The 22,016-nt window shown below is 45.2% G+C and overlaps 1 protein-coding gene across 1 annotated transcript in view; it reads left to right on the forward strand.

Moving 5' to 3' along the window:
• DROSHA (drosha ribonuclease III) overlaps positions 1 to 22,016 on the forward strand; it is a 401,585-nt gene that overhangs the window by 117,433 nt on the left and 262,136 nt on the right. The window contains 2 exon segments of the mRNA XM_029587136.1: positions 12,505 to 12,576; positions 15,322 to 15,403. Of these exon segments, the coding sequence (XP_029442996.1) occupies positions 12,505 to 12,576; positions 15,322 to 15,403 (154 nt within the window).

Below are 22,016 nucleotides of genomic sequence, written 5' to 3' on the forward strand. Positions count from 1 at the left end.
ATCTGGTCCAGATGATTGTTTACTCATTAGTTTGTCAATTTACCCTACTACATCTTTGTGGTGCACTGAGATTTGTTTCATTTCCTCTGAATCGGCACCTTTGAATATCATTTCTGGCATGGGTATCTCTCTTCCATCTTCCTCAATACCGAGGCAAAGAATTTGTATAGTCTGTCTGCTATGGCTTTGCCACCCCTAAGTGCCCCAACTCTCTCACAGGCTTTTTATCTCAAATTTGGATTGGTCGGTTTCCGTGTGGAAAGTTTTCAATCGGAGTGTGGTCTGGATTAATTTGTGGTCCGACCATGGGACGCTGGTTGTTGTGGGTGGGTTGTTTGTGGAAGTACCTATGTCGTTGATGAATATGAGGTCAAGGGTGTGGCCTGATCTCTGGGTTGGTGAGTTAGCATTTCATTGCCTGTCTGATCATTCTGGCCAGGTTATACATCACCATTGTTTGTTTGTTTTTTTAATTCTTTATGCATTTTTTAATACATTATTCCAATAAATCTTCTTGTTACAACAAGAGAAAAGACAATAAAGACTATACAAAGTCAAAAAAATAATATATATCTTAATTTAAATTTACATAAGACTTCTTTATGTCTTCATCCCTCCAGTCCACTAACTTAAGGTCACACCTAACTACCACTAAATATATTAAATTAACTAATTCATAATCATTTATCAAACAAAAGTAAATTATTAGAGGTTACTTTTCTTTATAAGGGCACTCACTGGCCTAGAGGCCGCAAAAAATATGATTACAAGCCCATATAACTACTAAACTATTCCCTCTCCTTTATCACTCAAGAAAAGTGACAGTTGTGAAGGTAACAAGAAAACATATTTATGATCTTTACATTTAATCATACTTTTACAGGGAAACTTAAGTGTAAAGGTTGCCTCCAGCTGCAAAACTCTAGGTCTCATTAATAAGAACTGTTGCTTCCTTCTTTGAGTCTGTTTAGTTACATCAGGGTAAATTCTTACTTTAAGACTTAATAAATCTACATTTCTCATTTTAAGAAATAATCTTAACACCCAGTCCCGATCAGTTTCAAAGGTAAAGGATACCAACATAGAGCGGGTTGCACTATCTCACTGTCAGATTGTTGTAGAATTTGGGAAATATCCAATGTGGGTGCAGTTTGATCCATTTCTTGTCCCTCCACCTGTAAGGGGTGTTGCTCTTGTTTTTTAAATTGAGGCAAATAATAGGCTTTAACCAAAGGTGGTATTGCCTCCTCTGGTATTTTGAGGATTTCAATCAAGTATCTTTTAAACATTTCTTTAGGTAATACATATGGTAGCCTAGGAAAGTTTATAAGGCATAAATTCCTAGTTTTAATTACATTCTCAAGATTTTCCACTTTAAATTGCAATTGCTTATTTTCTTTTATAATAGCCTCTTGTAGAGGCTTCAGTTTTTCCATCTCTTTTTTCATTTCAGCATTTTCACCTTGTAACCTTTCTATCTTTACCATTCTTTCATCTAAATTATTTATTTTTTCCACCGTAGGATTCAATTGCATGGCCATTGCTTTCCCCAAATTAGCTATAGCATCCCAAATAGCATCCAGTGTGGTATGTGCAGGTTTTACCAATATAGGAGTATGAATTTTCAACAAAGGGCTTGATATCAATATATTTTGCTCAGATTGTTCCCATAACCCTCCTTCAGCCAATGAGCTAGCCTTCACCGGCCTCTCCTCCAGTAACTACCGTGGGATCTGTCCCCGCACGGTTTTCAAAGATGTCTGCATCTAGGGCCTGCATCTTTACCGTCAGTTCTCCACTGGTTCTGGAGGCTGCCGGATTCGCTGGTGGAGCCCTTAATATCGGGGACAGAGAAGTTGAAAAATCTGGAGGGGAATAGGGGACTTCCCCTCTTGCCTCCCCTACCACCGGTACTGCCTCCGATGTGATCCTCTGAACATGGGCATCCATTGGCCCAGAAAGGGGGGTTCCCGAAGGGACTGCAGGGCCAGCCCTCTCCTTTGCCCATCTCTTTCGGGCCATATGTGGCATCACTTAAACTTGTAGTGTATTCACAATCCAATTAAAATAAATAAATAAAAAATAACAGATAACCGGGTTACCCAAGAAATTGCTTACCAGAATTAACTTGGACCTTAAGTGTGAAGGCTGAGGAATATATGAGGGGTATCCACATCCATATACCACAATCGGGGAAAGATTACAAGTTCTTTTCCAAAGCAGGTTCTTTTTCAGAAACAAGGCAAAGTTTAAAACAAAGCTGCGCGCCCCTTTGGTACGCATGGCTTCGGCGACGCGGCAGCGGCTGTGCGCCGTGGAAGGGCCATTTTTAAGAGGCCCCTTGCCATCCTCGTCTGATGACGTCAGATGCACGGTGCGGCTCATTGGAAGTCCAGTTGGGGCCAGGAAGCTCCTCTCACCCCTGGTATGCCGCGATACAATCCCTGTCCTGCTCCTCCACCTCCACATCACCACTGTTTTTTAATGCTCTTTTCATCTGTAATTTCTATCCATAAAGGTTTTAACATTTGCCTTTTGTTTCCTGCAGAATTGTTTTTCTGTTTGACTCAATGCCCTCTTTCACAAACTGTGCCACCCCTTCACCAATTTGATCCATCCTATTATTTCGATATAATTGGTTATCCTCCTTCCACCAGGTCTCTGAGCTGCCAATTATATCTATCTCTTCAAGTGCTATAGAATCTAACTCTCCCATCTTATTTTATAGACTACTAGTATTTTTATACAGACATATCAAAATATGTTTTTGTTTGTATTAACAACCTGTTCATCAGATGACAAGGGTAATTTGGAATCTTAAGTTTTGCATCAAAATTATAATACAAACTCAGATATATCAGAGAAAAACGATAGTATAATATTCTTCTAGAGAAATATCCAGCTGAGATCAAATTCATATAATAATGGAAGACAGCTAAACAATCATTTATAAGGTTATCATTTAGGAAAACATCCTTGAGAGATCTTCTCATCCCAAACCTGCCTCAGCCTCAGGAGTTGTTGTCTGTCGCTGTCCGACGTCTCTGCTCCACCCACCTTAGCTCGTTGGCGACTCCCTTCGGGGTTCATGGAAGGCTAGCTGCTGCGGCGTCTCCAGGCCGTCCTCCTCCAGCGTCCCCGGACCGGCTCAAAGCTGCAAGCCGCCATGTTGACCAGATGCCTAGGGCGTGTGCGGCCCGACTTATGTACCGGCGTTGGCGCGAACCTCAGGGGCGTCCCCCTGAGAGGACATCATCAGCTCCAGATATTTAAGGTCTCAGTTTTCGCTAACAAGACGAGTTAGCAAGGTATGGATTCGCTATCTCTGGGTATCGTCGCTCTCCACAAACCTAGCTACTCTACCTCCTCGGACTTCACTAGAGGTAACCGCTCCTCGGGGGGCCTCGCTATCTCTTTTTCTTTTCAGGTCGCAGTCCGGAACCGGTACTCGCTCCTCGAGGGCCCACGTCCCAACCTGCTCCTGAATACCACTTCTGCTAAGAGGTCATCACTGCTTACAACATTAGTGAGTTTCCATCTATCTCTCAGAGCTTTCCCTGGGACCAGGTACTTGCTCCTCGAGGGCCTACTGCATTCCAACTCCTGGGCTGCCTCAAATAGACTATGGTGTGAGTGTTATCATCAAGGACTTGTTCCAGAACTCTGCATATCCTATCTACTCACTTTCTTAGTTTCTCTACAGCTCAGCCACCTTGGGATCGCTGTTCCAATACCTGAGGGACTACAGCCCAGCCGGGCGCTTCCAGCTCACTACTGCCACCATTGGTGGTTTAACATACTGCTTACTAAGAAGTCTTTGTTGCTTATAACATCAGTGAGTTTCTATCTATCTCTCAGAGCTTTCCCTGGAACCAGGTACTCGCTCCTCGAGGGCCTAATGCATACCAACTCCTGGGCTGCCTCAAGAGACTATTGTGGGAGTGTTACCATTGAGGACTTGTTCCTAAACGCCGCATGTCTTGCCTACTCACTTTCTTAGTTTCTCTGCAGCTCAGCCACCTTGGGATCGCTGTTCCCAGTACCTGAGGGACTACAGCCCAGCCTGGCGCTTCCAGCTTACTACTGCCACCTCTGGTCTAACATATTGTCTAATAAAAGAACTAGTGTGTGTCTGTCTCCTATACTAAACCTGACCAGTGGTCCCTCTCAGGATTTCCCCCGAGGGCGTGGACACCTGCCACTGGTCCAAGGATCCACCCACAACTGTTCTAAATAATAACAGATTGCTATATCCACCAACTCCGTTAATAATAGATTGCTATCTCTCAGCTTTAACAACAGAGCTCTAATAACAGACTGCTAATTCCCAGCTTTAACAAAGCTTTAGTAACAGGAGTTTTATCCATAATAAAAATTTCAAGATGAGAGGGATCTAAGAAGACAAACTTGTTTCCCTGATACCCCTCTACGCATTTACATGGCAATTTTAAATAAAATGAAGCTCCTGGAGAGAGAACCTTAGTTTTAACTGGAGGAACACCTTCCTCCTTAACTGTGTCTCTTTAGTAACATCTGGGAATACCTGAATTGTCTGTCCACAAAAAGGGCTACTTTTTTGTGTAAAATACGGGGGGGGGGTGGGGGAATTATCTCTATCCATATCAGACAAGAAACAAAAAAAGTTGTCCTATTGTCCTAGTACTGATGTTATATGAGGACTGAAGAAATTGGGAAATGCAGATTTAGGGAGAGAAGCTAAAACAGCAGTAGCACCCTCTTCACTCTCAACTCATCTCTTATCTAGTAGATAAAAGCTATTAGCAAGATGAAACATTTTATCAGGAGAAAACTACAATCTTCCTAAATAGTTCAACTGCTGAAATATAGTAAGCCTTTGGGTCTCCTTCCAATGATCTGTATAATTTGCCATAGCTGCTGATCTGCTGGTGTTCTAATAGTCACAGGGAGAGGTAACGGCACTTTGGGATGACTGCTAGAGACCATATGGAAGGAGGAAGATCCAGAAGACTTGCTGTTATAACGGAACTCTTCCTAGGGAAGTAGCTGGGACCAGTCATCCTGTTGTGCTGAAACATGTGCCCGAAGGACGCTCATGAGGATCTAGTTTATCCTTTCCAGCTGTCCATTGGTCTGTGGGTGATAGGCAGAAAAAAAGTCCAAGGTGATGTCCAGTTTTTTGCAGAGATTGCACCAAAACTTGGAGGTAAATTGTACCCCTCTGCATTCACAATGGGGTAGATTTTCAAAAAGCGCGATTTGGCGTACTTTTGTTGGCGCATCAGGCGCCAACAAAAGTACGCTGGATTTTAGCAGATACGCGCGTATCCGCTAAAATCCTGGATCGGCGCGCGCAAGGCTACCGATTCCGTATAGCCGGCGCGCGCCGAGCCGTGCAGCCTACCTCCGTTCCCTCCAAGGCCGCTCCGAAATCGGAGCGGCCTCGGAGGGAACTTTCTTTTGCCCTCCCCTCACCTTCCCCTCCCTTCCCCTACCTAACCCACCCCCCCCCGGCCCTGTCTAAACCCCCCCTTACCTTTGTCGGGGGATTTACGCCTCCCGGAGGGAGACGTAAATCACCGCGCGCCAGCGGGCCGCTAGCGTGCTGGGACGCGACCTGGGGCGGGTCCGAAGGGCGCGGCCATGCCCCCGGACCACCCTGGGCCGAAACCACGCCCCCGGGCCCACCCCCGAAATGCTACGTCCCGCCCCGAAAATGCAGCGCGGATCGGGCCCGCCCCCCGACACGCCCCCCTCGGAAAACCCCGGGACTTACGCGAGTCCCGGGGCTCTGCGCTCGCCGGTAGGCCTATGTAAAATAGGCGCACCGGCGAGCAGGGCTCTTAAAATCCGCCCCAATGTGGTTAGGAAGGCCATGCAGAAAGATTTGTTGGAAGAAGTGGTGAGCAAGAACAGAGGCTGTGGGAAGTGTCTTGAAGGGAACACTAGTCTACCACAATCCAGACAACGGTGTGTCTGGACCAAGGGAGAAGATCTCTAATGAAGTCCATGGTGGTATGGATCCATGGTCTTTCCGGTATGGTTAGGGGCTGCTGGACTTTGCCAGAATGTTTTATTTTGGGCACTGTTGTCACAGGACTCTATGTACTGTCTGACCTTTCTGTTCATCTGGGGCTACCAATAGTGATGAATAATCAGGTCCAGAATTTTATGCACTCCTTGATGGCCTACCAGTTTCAAATTGTATGCCCACTTAAGAACTTGCCCACAGAGATGCTTCAGAACCACCATTTTGCCCAGAGGTACAGTGAAGGATGTGATAAGGAATTTTGCATGGTCATAGATAGGTTGAGGGTCTATAGCATCATCAGTGGGGATGAATGATCTGGATAGCGTTTTGCCCCATTGTTATTCTCCAGTGGTCAAAACAGACAAAAATCAAATCTGGCAAAGAAGAACCACCGTGCCAAACGGGGATTGAGTTTTTTGGCTGTTTGCAGGTAGAAGAGGTTTTTGTGTTCGTTAAAAATAATGAATTGATATGCAGCACCTTCCAAGAGGTGGCATCACTCCTCTAAGGCCATTTTAATGACCAGTAACTCCTGTTCCCGAAGCCATAGGTCCTCTCATTGGGGGAAAACCTTTCAGAGAAGAAAGAGCAGGACAACAATTTTCTGTTGGCTGCTGTCTGGGAGATATGGCTGTAGTGCCTACAGTGGAACTGTTCACTTCCAGATAGAATGGGTGGGAAGTGTCTGGGCAATGCAATTATCTGGGTGGACTGGAAGGTGGCTTTCAATTGGTCGAAGACCTGGAGTACCTCAGGCAGCCACTGTCTGGTATCTGTTCTTTTCTGTGTGAGGGTTGTGAATGTTGCAAGAATAACTGGAAAAGCCCTAAAAAGCATTGCAGAGCTTTGAGGCTCACAGGTTGAGGCCAATCCAGTATTGTAAAGAGTTTAGAGGAGTCTTTTAAAATGATATCTACCAAAAAAGGGACTTTTGGACTGTTCAAAGGAACATTTTTGAAGTTTGGCATTGAGACCATGATCTCTCAAGCGTTGGGAGCACTGTTTTCACCTGGCTCAGGTATACCAGAAGGAATGATGAGTAAATCAAAATGTCATTGAGGTAGACAGGAGTACAGGAGGTCTCGGAAGACAGCCGAGGCATTGCATAGGCCAAAGGGCATTACTAAATATTCATAGTGACCATCTCTTGTGTTGAAGGATATCTTCCACGCGTCCCCTTCTCAAATTCTAATGAGGTTGTATGCTGTTCTGAGGTCCAAGACTATGAGATTTGTCTACCAGTGCTCATGTCAGTAAAGTATGATCTTTGGTGATGCACGGTCCCTCAGAAACTTTCATGGGTAGTCAGTTTATCGACTCCATCCTGGATTCTAGTTATGATGAATGTGAGTCTATTGAGTTGGGGAGCACATTGTCTGGACCAAGTGCCTAGGGATTTTGGTCTCCAGAGGAAGTGGCCTGCTCTATCAACAAAGTGGGCAATCTGCTTAGCTGTTTTATTTTCTTTCCTTGCTCCAGGGGAAAGCCGTGAGAGTGCCCTACAACAAAGCTACGGCAGTGTGAACAGACAAGGTGGCACCAGATGCCTAAGGGTCCTAGAAGAAACATAATTTTTTTTTTCTTGGGTGAAAAAGATCTTATCTGCAGCTCACATTGCAGGATAGGAGAAATGTGCAGGCTGATTACCTGAGTAGGAGTCAGCTGGACCCAGGCGAATGGGAACTTGCAGCTCACCTGATAACAGGCATAGCTCGGTGGGATCACATCACCCTGGTGCTTGAGGGGTTTGCACTTTTACCAGTCAAGTACAGGAATATGTTTAAAATTTTGTTACTGGTATATAAGGCTTTAAGAGGTCTCTCACCAACTTGTACTTCATCTGCTCTAATTCCTTACCAACTATAACATTCATTAAGATCAGAGTTACAGTTACTATTGGAAGTTCCTTCACTGAAGGAAGTTAGATTGAAGGGAACTGGGGCTCAATTATTCAGCACTATGGGCCCAGTTTGGTGGAACACCCTTCCTTTATAATTTTGAACTGAAGACACATTATCAAGTGATAGTTAAGGTCATTCACCAGCTTTTATGCTGTTTGACAGCAATTGTATTTTGTTTGTTTTATTGACTTATGTATTTTAAAAATGTTATTGTCTTGTGATATGATATTTATTGTGTATTTGAATATGGGTGTTCACCACTTAGAAGTGTCTTTAGTGGTTATGCATATTTTATAAATATATAAAATAAATAAACTGAGCCAGGAGTCCTTTTGGCAAATAGTGCTCAGGTGGGGTTTGCCCCACATGGATTTAATGGCAACTCACAGATATGCCGAGGTTGGCCGGTTCTTCAGCCAACGCAGGGAATTCGTTGCCATGGGCATAGGCATGTTGGTTCAGCCTTGGCTGGAAGGGGATTTTCTTTGTCTTCCTTTCTTAGTTGCCCTGCTCTGCTACATATGAAACCCTGACCCAGAATCAGGTTGTCTACAAGTGATTTAGCACCAGCAGGATGACAATCATTGTAAAGATATTCTTCAGTTTGACTGCTTCATTATGAATAAGTTTCCTGTAATTTTCAATGTGCAAATAGGTTTTTCTCAACTTAATACACCTCACTGGTCCTGATTATGATTAACACAGGTAACAAGCCCCTTTCACCTCCATGGTTTCATACAAAATTTCCCTTTGAACTGCTAAATCTAAAGATAGAAGGGGGGGGGGGGGTGGTGGGACCGAAAAACCTTACACCAAGGCAGCCCTTTCCCTTCTGAACTTCCTTCCTAAACCTAAGGTACTAGTATGCCTGTATGATACCCAACAAACAAAATAGTAATGCTAAGTTCCCTTTTTCAACAACAAATAAAGCAAAAGCAATAAAGAAAAAATGTCTCAGTCGTTGAAATTAAACCAGAAACATTACTTCAGTTTGTAATTGAGCTACTCCAAGAATGCAGGCAGAGTTCATTTTGAAATTCCCCCCCCCCCCCCCCATGTTCTTTATCCTACTTAATACAGTGTGCGGGATAAAAATCTCTGCAGCACTGGTGCTGTGGAATATTCAAAAGGAAACTCCATGGGGAGTTTCCCTTTGAAAATCGACTTGCAGGCACCATGGCGGGCGGGGGCCAGTATGTAACTTTCCCTTCCCGTGCTTGCAGTGCAAAGAATCATAATTGAACACTGGCAGGGTAATTTTAAGAAGCCATTTACCTGGATAACACTTTTTTTTAAATTGCCCGCCATCTACACAGCTAAAAGCTTACCTGCATTGTTCCGATTGTGCAGAGGTGTTCCGGGGGTGGGTGGCGGGGAGGTAACAACTCGCATACTGTTCAGTTTCAGAGCTGCGTGTGTTATTTAGACTGGAAAAAGTACCCATAGAGAAAGCAGGCACAGATCAAGAGCAAGGAAAATGGTTGGCCTTTTGTCTGACTTGGAAGCTTGCGAAAGAGCATTTATAGTGTGTGGAAATGTTTGGAGGGTTATGGTGTCTTTTTTTTTTTTTTAAGTTCTCTATTTCCAGTAGATGGCACTATATACATAAATAACTGTTTGGGTTTTTTTCCCCACATATTAACCATCTCCGCATACTGTTAGAAATATTTTCAGATGTTAAAAACATATTTATATCTACATATATTGATGTATATCTATGTCTGTCTGGGTGTATCTTTATATATGTTTTGCCCCTATGTGCAGGTCTCAGAGAAAGTCAGCAAATTCATGCATAAGTTACTCCAGTTTTGAAAGCAAACTTATGAGCATTATAGTCGTTTTGAAAATTATCCCTCCAAGACTTACCCACACATAGTTATGCCTGCTAATTTGTGTGCGGAGGAGACTGCGTATATTTGAAAATGCGAGAGAACCTGCATAACCCTGATCCTCTCCCCAGCTCCGCTTCAAGGGATGCCTCTGCTCAGGCTGGGTAATCTTATGTGCCAACGGGACACGGGCGCGAAAATATACCCGCATGTCGGGCGGGCAGTTTTTATATCAAGTTGTGGCTGAGGCTAAAGCACCATTTTATCCCTGGAAAGGCCTTTGAAAATTCCTCTCCCAGGAGGCGATAATTCAACCGACCGCACTGATGCAAGCATTGTGACTTCCTGCCCAAGGAGTTTGCCCCGAAAATCCAAAACAAAGCTGTGTGCGTAGTTAAGCTTTGGTTATTTCCGTTGGAGAAAGCACCTTCGGAGATTTGCCCCTGCTTTTTCTGCGGATACTAGTTTTGTTTTGTTTGTTTTCTCGGCAAAACAACATGCGTGGTCTTGAAAATCCAAAGCTACGTGTGTTGTCGCCCCCGCTCCTGACCTAACCCTGCCCACATGTGGGTACGATGGCGCATACTGTTCCACGACTCAGCTGCTCTTTTATCCACAGAGAGGCTGGGCAGTTTTCAGAAAGCCCAGTTCCTGTGGGGAAAACACTGTTTTACCTGTAAAAATGACTTGGAAATTGACCCTGTCCCAGGTAAAGTGTGTCAGGATGGGGGGGGGAGGGGGGTGCTGTCAGTGGTTTTGTTTCATTGACTTGTGCTTGCACAGTGAAAGAGACAGGACTCTGCAAGAAACCGTCCCTTCCCATCTGCTGGGTTTTACCCGTGAAAATGGTTTTCAAAATGATTCCCTTTCCCTCACACTCCTGCCGTCACAATAATCTTTAAACAACCACTAGGTGAAACTTGTGGCAGCATTACACCATTTTATTTAGTTTTGCACCTTTCCAGTTTCCTGTGCAGTGTTTCAAAAGGGTGCACGGCAGTAGTAACATCACCGTCCACTGGTTACATATTTTCCTATTAAGTTCCATTTTTTAATTCTTTAAGGTGTTTGCTTGTAATGTCCGCAGGCCCCTGGGGGAGTAGTCATGCTCTGAAGAGTGTTGTGACTCACCTGACAGAATAATGATGTAATGCTTTTTGGCTTTTAAACATTAGAGAGTGAATGTTGCTGCTAGTTGTGTGTGCTTTAGCAATGTACTACACACACACACACACACACACACACAGACTCTCTCTCTCTCTTTCTCTCTCACACACACAGCACTCTCTCTCTTTCTCTCTCACACACACACACACTCTCATGCTGTTGTTTTCACAGAACACATTGTTTTGGAATTGTAATAGAACGATGCAGATGACCATACCTGGCCAAGCATATGTGCTTCAGACACCTGTGAGTGCAGCTGAATTTGAGAATTCAGTTACGAGCGATTAACCGTGTGTGTGCATGTATATAAAGAGAGAGAGCTTTTAATTTTCCCTGGAAAAATGGTTAAGGAACTTTCCTGCATTTTCTGCTTCATCCATTTATGCCCCCCCCCCCCACCAGAAAACTTTCTTCTCATCCACACTCAATCCTCTACTTCTCCAACCCCTATACCTACCTGATAGTCTCCAAACCCTCTCCCCCCCAACCCCATTCCCTAATCCTCTTTCACACAACCATCTTCTCTCTCCCAAACCCCTCCCTCTCTGTCCACCTGTCAGCCTGATCCTCTCTGACTGTCATTCCCTCTACCCACACACGATCCTCTCACCCTTTCTCTCTCTGTGTCTCAAACCACCTGCCCGGTCCTCTCCCTTGCTCAAACCCCTTTCCCCACCTTAATCCCTTCTCACCATCAAACCGCCTCCCCCCATTCTCTCATCTCCAAACCTGTTGGCTGGAGGGGATTTGGGGAAGAGAATCACCCAGGGAGAGAAGGAGCGGGGGACCACCTTTGCCGCCTTGTTTTCTTCTCTCTCTGAGTGAGGTGAGCAGTTGCATCGGTGGTGAAGGTTCAGTAGCTTGCTCTGTTTCTCTTGACCCAAAATGGCATACCAGTACCAAGACGGGGACATGCTGCCCCCCCGCTGCCCTGGTGGAAGATACTGGTATGCCATTCCAGGGTGTCCTGTCAGAAAAATACTTTTGAACAGGACCATTTTATTTCCCTTGTTGCTATGGTTTGTTTAACGATTGTGCTATTCTGTGATGCATAAATAGTTTAATTTGAAACACATTAAAAATAATAGACGTGTTTTGTCTGATCACTCATGTTTTCTTAAAATGCTACATGTCTTACAAATTCTGCCTGGGTTGTATAAATCTATGAGTACAGCTGTATATAATATAGAGATAAAGTGAGCGAGATAAGGAGAAAGACATTTGGTGCCTTGGATCACAGGTAGAAATTCCATTGGCTAAGAAGGACTTGGGTCGCCATTCATGGCTTTCTTCCATAGACCAATGATTGGTCCACGTTGCTCTGGACTGGAAATGGTACTTGTTTCTGGTGCCCTTTCTCTCAGGATACTAGTGACAAACAAAACCAATTGACCTTCACACTCATTGTTTTATAAAGTTACTGGAACCCCTAGACAGAATTCCACCCGTCCTATTTAGCTGTACGTTCTTGCCCTCTGGTACCATTTGCACTGAACTTCTGCTTTTATTAGAGATAAAGAGAGCAAAGTTGTTAGCATGATCCCAGTGCTGTGTCTGTTGAAGCTGAATCTCCCTTGTGTTCTTGTCATAATTGCAGATCCCCCTGTGTAAAGTAATCAGATTTAACATCGACTACACGATTCATTTCATCGAAGAGATGATGCCCCAGGTAAGGGAGTTAATTGTTTAGTTTCATCAGCCCGGGCTTGTGGAGCAGAAGAGATAGGACGCCGCAGACACTGTCCCTCCCCATCTGTTGGGGTGAGAGGCAACTGCACAGCGCAGCCGTTTCACGCAGCTCAGTGGAGCATGGCCTTTCTGGCACACGACCGCACATGCCCCTAGACAGTACCGTGCACATGTTAGCTGCTGACAGAGGAGATGTAGAGTTGGTAGGAGCTGCCCAATAAAAGCATTTTTAGTTTTAATTTGCACAGAATGCTGTCATTAGTAAAGCAGTCTGGCTGAAGACGTTACTACTGTGAGGCCGCCTACGTCGATACAGCAAGAAGCTGTGATATACAGAGACAGAATTTCATCTTGGGGAAACCTGGGTCCCTCTGTAACTCAAATTTACCCTTTGTATTTATTTTTCTCATTTAAATAGGGTTTTTCCCCCCCATATTTACTGTAGCTTTTTCGGTGCCACCGATGATTAATTTATAAACATTCAAGAGCCCTAACCTTTTGAGTGCAAGATGAGCACGGGGCTTGGAATGATTCATTATCTGGCTTTGCTTTCCCCACCAGCAAAGGAATGTTTTAGCAACTGGGAAACAGCTGAAGCACCGAGAGTCTGATTCTCTCAGAATGGCCCCCAGCTGCCTCCTCGCCTGGCCTCTCACAGTGGCCTTCTCCCAGCAAGTTTGGCACTTGCAATTTTATTGTCGCCGACCTCTTGGTGTGGCCTAAAATCCCACCAAGCAGGGGGAAAGCCCTGGGTGCCTGTCCCCTGTCTGTTCACTCTTGTAGTCCCCTCACAGTGCTATGAGCCAGTGCAGCAGGAGGGCTTGCACTAGCACAAAATTCAGGTTTTGCAATTCCTTTCATGAAATGGATATATTTGTGTGCTATATGGTTTAGTTTGCTGACAAAACCCCCCCAGACTGCTGTTAGTACTGAGTAGAAATGAGGCAGGAACTTTTATTGAAGGCATTTTTGCTTTTCCAAGTGTGAGGGATGAGAGGGATTGTGGGAGTTTTTTTTATTTTTTTTTTTATTTTTAAGTAAAATAATATCCTGCATTTGTAGTTTTTCACTTAACACCGGAAGAAAACGTAGTCCTGCCTTGAAAATAATTTCATTTCATCACGTCTGTGTTAATTTGCAAGTTGGCTACTCTGTAAACCCCCGCTCCCCCATAACTTAATGCAAAATATCTGAAAGTGCTTTTGAGAGAGTTCATCTTCACGTGGGATTGATTTTGTTGCCAGTAAATCAAACGCTCAGTTCCACAAGTTGCAGTTTGTTTTACTGCTAAACTGGCTCCCTGGCTTTGAAAGTTTGCCCTTGGCATTCCCTGTCCTTGTTCTTTTGCTCCCCCAAAAAAAGGGCAGGCTGCAAGTTATAAACTACGTGCTTAAATGTGAAAGATGGAAAAGTTTGCTTTCTCTGTGTGGAGATGTCATGAGCTAACCATCTCAAATCTTCCCAGACCCCCTTCTATTACTATTGTTCCCACTGATCATTCCTGTAGCACTGCCAGACATGCATAGCGCCGTACAGACTTACGCAACAGACAGTCCCTGCCCCGTGGAGCTTACAAGTTAGTCAAAGCGCACAGACAATAAGAGACTTCAGGAAATGTGTTTATTATAAAAAATCTACAAAGCTCTGATCCAGGGAGAAACTGTGTTTAATATTTAAAAGCAATCGGGAAAAAAAAAAGGGGTTTTAGGGGAGGATGAATATGGCCAGAGAGGAATTCATGAAAAGCTGTTCCAGGCATATACAGCACAACAAACCGGAAAGCGGGAAGCTGAGAGTTGATGATGACAGAGGAGGAGGAGGAGTTTCGCAGCTAAAAATCAATTTCTTCCCTCTTGGTTACTGTGCAGTGAAAACAAATTAATTAACTCCAGTTTTGTTTAGGCCACAGGAAGTAAAATAAAAACTGCTCAGTGCCGCTTGATGTTTAATCCTATGGCATGCCTGCTAACCAAGGTGGCGAAATCGACCTCTCCTCTCAGAGGTGTACTCTGGCTTCCACTCTACTCAGCTGATCTGTGCCTCAGCAGCGCTGTGCTGGGCACCATGCCTTGGGTTCCTTTTACTGTCTGGGATAGCCCCAGCAACTGCAGCCCCTCACTGAGCACTGTGCTCTGAGTGGGTGCTTGTTCGCAAGTACCCATGGCGGCACCCCCATCTCCTCCTCCTCCTAACTTCCCTGGGCAAAGGGGTCCACCACATGCCGAGTTACAGTGCGGTGCTCGGCGACAGGCTGCAGTTGCTGCTGCTGCTGCCCCTGGTCCCAGTTTTTCTCTGAAAAGCTCTGCCCAGGGTACAGGTAGGTTGAGTGGGGCCTGGGGTGTGGGGACAGGCATGCAGCTGCTGAGGGAAAGGGCAGAGGCAGTAAAGGAATGCCATGGAAGGGCTGAGGTGGCAGGTCCACTTGTGAATGATATTCTGGAGAGGTGGCTTAGCCTACTTGTGACATCATTAGATTAAAGAACTGTGTGGTTGTCACCTGATGTCATTAGCCAGGAGGAAAAAGAATTGGCACTGAAACAATCCAATAAGCAGAAACTAGAGATGATAAAATTATAAATTGTACGTAGAAAGCTGTACAGATGTAGCCTGAAGTCTTCATGTACGTGCACACTCCTGTTCCCAAGCATCTCATTATCTCTGTGATTTTTAGCATCCGAGAACCCCTTAAGTACCTTGTGATTGATTTGTTCTTTGTTTTCCTTAGAACTACTGCCTGAGAGGGCTTGAATTATTTTCTTCATATCTCTTCAAAGATATTTTGGAACTGTATGACTGGGATCTTGTAGGTAAGCACCATCCTGTTTCTGTTTTGACAAAGCTACAACTGTGACCTTTGGTGAAGGGGGGTTGGGCTGTCAGGTTATCATTTCAGAGCAGCCACAGCCTTCAAATGGGTCAGTCACTTATCTTCTGCTTTTCTTGCCCTGTCTTTTGGTCCTAGTTCTAGATTTCCTCCTTGTTTTTATCTTGGTGTATAATTTTTTAAAATATATATTACAGGCCTTTTATTTTGTCTGTAGCTCAATGTTTATTTAAAGGTAAAGTGGGAACCCCTTCTCCTTCCTGAGATCACTCTTTTCAGTTGTTAGCACAGAAGCAGGAGTACGGCATTATCTGTGCAATGCCTGCGTGAAGATCCTGCAGTAACCCTAATGACTGACCATTCATGATGGTGGACGAGGTAGGAAGTGTTTGTCAAAACCTTCATGCACGTCTGTGTCCTTGGAAAAGAAATAAAAATTGAAACAAACCAACAACAACAAAAAAATCCCAAACTGAAATGCCCTGTTGGAAGCAGGGCTCAGCAGCTTTCTTCTTTTCTGTCACTGCCAGTAAAGAAAATGATGTACCATGTCCAGGGAGTGTGATGTTACTAACGGAGGTATTGGTGCCAGCTGGGAGAGCAGCTCAGAGTTAATCCTGAAGGATTTATTGTGGGCTGCTGAAGACACAATCACAAGGGAAGGGATGTTTATTGTACTCAGATCAGTTACCTTTATGTGTAGTCGAACAAGGAGAAGATCTCACAGGTTAGAAAAGGAAATTCTTGGATGGAAAGATTAACAAGAGTCAAACCAGCAGAATGTCCTTGGTTTTTGTTTTTTTTTTTTTTTAACATTAGGTCTTAGTCTGTACGTTAGTAAATGGTTGTATAGAATATGATGGCATTTCCTTGCAGCACATCTTTATCAGCTCACAGTAGTGTAAGTTAGACTGGCCTTCTGCTAATAAGATTCCGAGTCCTTAACCTCCAAAGGTATGTTGTTGATTTTTTAATGTTTAGAGCTCAGGCCGATTTGGATGCAGAGGATTTAAGCAAGCTATATGTGTTGCTGCTAAATGCACAGAAGTAGCTCGATGCAGGGTCTGGCAGCTGCTATCCCATGAGTGCTGCGAACAGGTCTGGTTTTCAGGATATCCATAATGCATATGCATGAGATGTATTTGTATGCAAAAAAGCAATACATGGAAATCTCACATGCATATCATATCCGTTGTGGGTATCCTGAAAACCAAATCTGTTTGCGACATTCAAGGACCAGAGTTGCCAACACCTGAAATTCTAGAGGACAGACATGTCAGAAAATCCCTGTAGGATTAAGAAAAGCTGGCCTGCATCTGAAGCAAAGAGACAAACAAAAAAAAGCATGTTTCCCTGTACGTACCCAGATCAGTCCAGACTCCTGGGTTTTGCCTCAATTCCAGCAGATGGAGGCAAAGTTTTACCGACACTGTCATTTAACCTGGTGTGCCACCTGCAGTCCTTTAGTATTTCTCTGTCTCCAGCAGATGGAAGGTGGTGAAAATTCTGCAGTCGGAGTAAAAAAAGAGATAAAAAGGAGTTTTAGGAATAGGTGACTGGCTAGCCCTCTCCGATGGTTGGTAGATCCTGGTGGGGCCATCCTTTCAGGTAGAGGAGTGGATAAGCGGGGGGGTGGAAAATCCTGGGTCTGTCCGGATCCTAACCTGCTGAGGGGGGAGATAACTGGTGGGGCTAGTTCCCTCTCCTCCCTCCTACAGGTGGACAGCCAGAGCCTGCAGCTGCTAAAGGGAAGTTTGCTTTTGCATAGAGTTATAAAAAAAAAAAAAAAAGGAACAAGCCTCTTTGTTTTTTATTTTTGTTCTTCTGGTTGCATGCTTCGGCTGGACTTTGCAGCGTGCTGCTTTGGGGAGGTCGGGTGCGTTAGGGGCCGGTTCTTGCGGCGCGTTTTGCAGGCAGGCTGGTGCGGCAGAAAAAAAAAAGAGGCAAGCCATGCCATGCGGCGGGCAGTGCACGACATGTGGAGAGACGCATGCGACTTTCCCTTATCGGCACTTGCTCCCGCTGCCTCTTTGGAGGAGAGGGCAGCTCGTGGAGTGCAATAAAAGGCTCGGACAGGCAGCGATCCTCTGCGGCACAAGCAGGGAAGCCGAGCAGCCCGACACTGTCTTCCTGATTTTGATGGGAATAGCGGCCATTTTGTCCTCTTTTGCTGCCGCATCTGACAGGGCCTGCAAGGCCTCTGCCCTGCCCCCACCGCTTTCGCCAGCAGATCTGAGATCCTCAAAGCCCCTTGGGTCCCTGAGGCCTCTACTAGGGGAGGAGGAGGAAGACCACCCGGAGCAGGATCCAGAAGACCCGGAGGTTTTTCCCTGGATTTTGCTGGGACAATAATTGCATTCGGAGAACTCGGAAAATGGTGATCCTCTGTTTGGAGATCCATCGGGGGTGGATTCTCCTTTGGGTAGTGTGAATCCTGATAATGCTCGGGGTCATGCACAAGGATTTTGGCTAGAAAGGTGGCTGGACGTCACCTTCATAAGCCAGTGGACCTGCAGGAACCAGTTTTGGCTAAGAGGCCTCGATCGGCTCCTTCTGATGGGGTGACCAGAGTTTGGAGAGTGCTGGGACAATAATTGCATTCGGAGAACTCGGAAAATGGTGATCCTCTGTTTGAAATTAATACTTTTATTAACTTTCAATATAATAACATTATCACAGTAGCAGTATGAATACAGCATATAGAATACATCCCCAATTCCCCCCTCCCTCCCCAACCCCCACCTAGGTGGAGGAGCTCAATTTAGTCTGTAACAGAAATCCCCAGATGAAATGACCTATTCTTATTCACTCCCTCCAGTACACTCCTACCCCATGTAGATGATGCCGTGACTCCACTCCCCCCCCAAGTCTCCCAAAACCTCCAAACTCATAGTCTAACCACAAGTTACATACTAGCAATATATTCCACAAATGGTTTCCAAGCTGCTCGAAAAGAGGCCACTCTCCCGTATTTAGCAGCTGTTAAAGAAGCCAGGCGATAATATAAATGTAATTTATCTACGATCTCCAATATCCCCGGTACCTGGTCGGTTTTCCACCGAACTGCTATCAGTGTGCGAGCGGCTATAAAGGTATGAGAACAAAAACGCTGCTGAGTTTTAGAAAGGGCATCTGGGAACACATGCAGCAAGGCCATCATGACGTTCGCCTGAAGAGGCACCTGGAGCAGGTCACTTAGCCAGGCAAATAAAAGATCCCAAAAACTTTGGATTGTTGGACAATCCCACCATATATGAAAATATGTGCCTCTATTTCCACATTTGCGCCAGCAGGTGTCTGCAGCACTCGGATATATCTTGTGGACTTTATCTGGGGTGAGATACCATCTATATATCATTTTATAACAATTTTCACGTAATCCTGCGGAGATGGAACACTTCCTAGCAAAGTATAATATGGCCTCCCAAAATTGCGGTTGTAATTGTTCCCCCAGATCCAAAGCCCACTGTTTCTCAAATGTGCTAACTGCCTGACTCGCTGGCGAAAGTGCTTGATATATTTTAGAGATGGGACCTTTTAGGCGATCACTATTTTGCACCAATGACTCAAACAGCGAGCGACTGGGTCGTAATTCTTTGGCACGGCGTAAGGACTGAATGAAATGATCTACTTGAGCATACGCCAAGAAATCTTTTGACCGAAAGGGAGAAATGTCCATTAGGCCCTGCATAGATAAGAGCGACCCCTGGGACATCAGTTGGCCGACCGTAGTGAGACCCGCATTCCTCCAAGCCGCCACCTGGGTGATGTATCTGTTATAAAGGAGAGAGGTTTGATAAAAGTATTTGTAGTCCCCAACTACTTGCCGCCTACTCTGCCGCCAAATGATCAGGGTCACCTGTAGGGACCAAGTGATATCCCCCACAGACCGCCATGAGCCTCTGGGTTGCCAGAATATGGCCCTCAAAGCCATAGGACCCAACAGAGCTTGTTCAATCGCCACCCATTGCTTGACTTCCAGATTGCGGTGTATATCCAGTATCGCCCGTAATTGAGCTGCCCTATAGTATCGTAGAAGATTAGGGACCCCCAAGCCCCCCTGTGACCTAGGACTATATAAAACCTGACGCGCTATTCGAGGCGGGCGTCTACGCCAAATAAAATCAAATATCCATTTTTGCCAGCGTCGAATCAGAGGCGTAGAGATCCCCACTGGAAGGACAGAAAACAAATAAAGAAATTTGGGCAATATTGTCATTTTGGTGATGGCTATTCTTCCCAACCAGGAGAATGTACGCCTGTTCCATCGGCTCATATCTGTCGTTAAGGTATCTAGTAACGGTGTATAATTTAAATGAAACAGATCTGTGAGCCTAGCTGTTAAGTACACCCCCAGATATTTTATATGAGCTTTCGCCCATTTATACGGGAACAGACTGCGGATAGTCTGCTGTTCGCCTGGGCTCAAAGTCACATTGAGGAGCTCAGACTTTGAGAAATTCACTTTTAGGCCCGCAACTTTGCCGAATTCTTGGAGTTCCCGGGTAACCCCCTCCAGGGATGCTACGGGGTTAGTTAAAGTTAATAGAATATCATCCGCAAACAAAGATGCCTTGTATTCTGCCGGCCCCAGGCAGACTCCTTGGATATCCCTAGCGCCTCGGATTCGGGTAACTAAGGGCTCAAGATACAATGCAAAAAGCAACGGAGACAGAGGGCACCCCTGTCTGGTACCCCGTCTGATAGGGAAGGCTGCACCGTACCCGCCATTCACTTTAACCCGTGCCGCGGGATTGCTATATAACTGATGTAACCATTGCAGAAAGAAAGGCCTAAAGTCCATATGTTGTAAGGTGGAAAAAAGGAAGGGCCAATGCACTAAGTCGAAGGCTTTTTCAGCGTCTAAGGACAAAAGTACCGCTGGGATTTGAGTTTTCTTGGCCCACCATATGAGATCAATAACTTTCCTGAGGTTGTCTGCCGCCATGCGCTGTGGTATAAATCCTACTTGATCGGTGTGCACTAACTGCGCTAGAAACCTATTAAGTCGCTGAGCCAGGACGCGTGCCAATATTTTAAGATCCATATTAATTAATGATATTGGTCTATAAGAGCCGCATTGTGTCGGGTCTCGCCCAGGTTTTGGAATAACAGTAATACCAGCTGTGTTGTTATGGGGTCCTATACCTGTTCCCTCCCCGAGGTTATTAAAATACCGGGTTAAAGGTTCTACCACCGAGGGTGCACATTTTTTGTAGTATACCCCAGAAAGCCCGTCCAACCCAGGGGCTTTACCCGATTTCAGAGAGTGGATCACCGACTCAATTTCGGTAGGGTGAATAGGTGCGTCCAGGCTCCGTTGCTGCTCCAATGTCAATCTTGGCAACTCTAACTCGTGCAAATAGGCATTTATATCCGTTGACTGAATGGAACCCTCAGACTGATACAGGCTCTGAAAGAACTCAGTAAAAGTATTACGGATTCCCTCCGAGGCGGTAAGAATCCCTCCTGTTGAGTTTTTGATTTTAGGAATTTTATTTTGAGCGACCTTCGCCCGAAGTTGGCATGCTAAGTACCGGCCTGCCTTGTTGCCACCTTCAAAGTACTTTTGTCGTAAAGGATCCGCTTATTATCTAACTGAGCTAGTTCATCTTTAAGAGCCAGTATCTTCTGATAGCAGCGCTTAGAATGCGTTTTCATATGGACTTGGGATAGAGCTGTAATTTGGTTAAGCAAATCTAGGCGCGCCCCCTGTTCCTGGCGTTTGCATGCAGTTGCCCTGGCGATCAGAATCCCTCTGGCCACCGCTTTGGAGCATTCCCATATAGTAACAGGTGATACCTCCCCACTAGAATTTAAATGAAAATATTCCTGCATCTGATCATTTAGTTTCTGAGCAAAATCTGTGTCCTGCAGTAGGGATTCATTTAACATCCAAAACCGACTACCCAGATCTCCATCCGCTAAGTCCAGGTCCAACGTGATGGGGGCATGATCTGACCAAGTAATGGCCTCTATCTCTGAGCTCCCAACCTGATTCCCCAGTAACTTATCAATCAAAAAATAGTCTATGCGTGAGTAACTATCGTGAGGTGCAGAATAAAAAGTGTATGATCGAGACCTGGGGTATCGGCTCCGCCAGATATCTACTAGATTCCAATCTGTGATAAAATTTCGCACTGCCCTTCTACTAGACCCCAGAGACTGGGAATGTGATTTAGAGGAATCCAGATCAGGCCGAATGGAGATATTAAGGTCGCCTCCCAAAATAATTGGTCCGGTTGCATGCTCGGCCAAGGCTCTGTGGAGGTCTTTCCAAAAGGGCCCAGCATCCTTAGTAGGGGCATACACCGACACAAGTGTAAGTTTCGTCGAACCCATTTGGATATTTAAAATAAGGTATCTCCCTTGCGGGTCAGCAGCGTGTGACAGATGCTCGAATACCAGGTGTTTTGAAATCAAGATGCCTATTCCTGTGTATTTAGCATCTGGTCCCCGAGCTGCCAAGAATGAGTGTGGGAATTCTTTAAACTGCAACAGTCGCTCATGCTTACGCTTTAAATGGGTTTCTTGAATGAATGCAACGTCTGCCTTATGATGTAATAACTCGCTGCGGAGGAGAAAACGCTTTCTGG

The sequence above is a fragment of the Rhinatrema bivittatum genome, chromosome 2, assembly GCF_901001135.1.
Source record: "Rhinatrema bivittatum chromosome 2, aRhiBiv1.1, whole genome shotgun sequence".
Lineage (NCBI taxonomy): Eukaryota > Metazoa > Chordata > Amphibia > Gymnophiona > Rhinatrematidae > Rhinatrema > Rhinatrema bivittatum.